General features: G+C 35.0%; 1 protein-coding gene across 1 annotated transcript in view; it reads right to left on the bottom strand.

Annotated features, from left to right (window-relative positions):
- Positions 1-1,126, bottom strand: part of LOC106105659 (SH3 and multiple ankyrin repeat domains protein 3) — a 96,590-nt gene that overhangs the window by 2,508 nt on the left and 92,956 nt on the right. The window contains exons 8-10 of the mRNA XM_013286083.1: positions 995-1,123; positions 696-762; positions 5-86 (exon numbers count right to left, since the gene is read on the bottom strand). Coding sequence (XP_013141537.1) covers positions 5-86; positions 696-762; positions 995-1,123 — 278 coding nt within the window. The remainder of the gene's footprint in view (positions 1-4; positions 87-695; positions 763-994; positions 1,124-1,126) is intronic.

Below are 1,126 nucleotides of genomic sequence, written 5' to 3'. Positions count from 1 at the left end.
CGAGGACCTGTCTCCCGCGCTCCACCAGCCGCCCCATGCAGCAGACCGTCGCTTCGGGTTGTATCGCGGCGGACCGCGGAACGGCACTGAAATTGTTGCGTTAGCCACCGAAAAACTAATAAAGTGCGAAAACCAATCGTAACCTCAAGTAAATCAAAATTGGGGAAACAATTTAAAACAAAATAATTATAGTCGAAATTGTTAAACCAAGGGAAATCAGATAATCGTGCGGCGAACAAAAACATATAAAACTAACCATAACGTCACAACTTTAAACAATATTATTAATTATTTTGTAAGATATAATAACTTACATACAAAATAGGACATGTGTGAGTTTGGTATTCGATGAATTAAACAGTATTTTAATGTATTATCAATATTATAAACTTTATATATTCGATAAATATACAACCATCACCATTATAGACAACGATGAAATTAAGAGAGTCTGCTAAAAGTTAAGTATAAAGATAATGGATGTAGACATGCGATGTATGTATGGATGTATGCTTTAAAAACAGATATAAAATCTAATAAACATATAAATAAATAATAATGCACTTTAAAATACTGTAATGCAAAAGCAGCTGCGGCAACAGAAATCTAGGTTTGTAAAAGAATTTGGTTAACAATGAAATATTATTTTATAAAGCGGCAGCAAAGCCATGCAGAATAATTAAAGTCAAACTCACCGATTTCTTCGGTTTTGTAGTTCTTTATTACTTCTGCCAATTCTAAATTTCCAGCTATTACCGCTACCTGAAATTTTACAGAAAATTCTTAAACTTTCATTTAGAAATATGATTATTAATTTTAATATCAAACGAAAAAGTTCTCTACAACGGTACGTGTTAATTTATAAAAACGTACTTAATTTTGCTAATCAAAACAATAGTTTTGAAACTTTAAGTAGTTTCCTTTACTACTACTTTTACTTTAAAACTAATGATAAAAAAAATATAACTATGAAGAGCTTGCATTCTAGATGTACCTGATAGGGTGTTTGGTTGGCAAAGTTGAGGGACTCCTTGTCGCAGCCACGGAAGAGCAGCTGCCGTGCGCAGGAGTCCTGCGCGTTGACGGCGCACACGTGCAGCGGCGTGTTGCCGGACGCGTTGCGGCC

This window comes from Papilio polytes, unplaced genomic scaffold, assembly GCF_000836215.1.
Source record: "Papilio polytes unplaced genomic scaffold, Ppol_1.0 DF822733.1, whole genome shotgun sequence".
In the NCBI taxonomy this organism is placed as follows: domain Eukaryota; kingdom Metazoa; phylum Arthropoda; class Insecta; order Lepidoptera; family Papilionidae; genus Papilio; species Papilio polytes.
The sequence above is the reverse complement of the archived record's forward strand: the minus strand, read 5'-3'. Positions and strand labels throughout refer to the sequence as shown.